This window comes from Fukomys damarensis, unplaced genomic scaffold (genome assembly GCF_012274545.1).
Source record: "Fukomys damarensis isolate Sample0158 unplaced genomic scaffold, DMR_v1.0_HiC HiC_scaffold_19, whole genome shotgun sequence".
Taxonomy (NCBI): domain Eukaryota; kingdom Metazoa; phylum Chordata; class Mammalia; order Rodentia; family Bathyergidae; genus Fukomys; species Fukomys damarensis.
The window spans coordinates 65502073-65502405 of record NW_022900931.1 but is presented as its reverse complement, the minus strand read 5'-3'; the positions used below and the strand labels follow the sequence as shown (position 1 = coordinate 65502405).

The following is a 333-nucleotide window of genomic DNA, read 5'->3' as shown; positions in this document are numbered from 1 at the left end:
CACCCCAGCTTCTGGGCAGCCCCGGGCCGCAGCAGCGTGGTGTAGCACAGGTTGTGAGCCATCATGATGGACGGGTACAGCGAGGAGAAGTCCAGGGTGGCGATGGGGACGTCGTAGTACCTGCAGGCAGCCGGGAGGCGGATGCTCAGGGCCAGTGGGTCGGGAGTCGCGCTGCCCCGGCCACCCCAGCCCGGGCCTCACCCCTTGAGGGGCTCGATGACGGTAGCTCCCGTGTAGTCCTCGCTGCCCTCCGTCTTCACAACGGGCATCAGCAGCCCCTCACGCATGGCCTGTAGGGGGCCGTGAGTGACCGTGTGCAGCCCGCGGGCTGGG

The 333-nt window shown here is 69.1% G+C and overlaps 1 protein-coding gene across 1 annotated transcript in view; it reads right to left on the bottom strand.

The window, feature by feature from the left end:
• Pold1 (DNA polymerase delta 1, catalytic subunit) overlaps positions 1–333 on the bottom strand; it is a gene marked incomplete at its 5' end in the record, with an annotated part of 19564 nt that overhangs the window by 5605 nt on the left and 13626 nt on the right. The window contains 2 exon segments of the mRNA XM_033766026.1: positions 4–120; positions 202–329. Of these exon segments, the coding sequence (XP_033621917.1) occupies positions 4–120; positions 202–329 (245 nt within the window).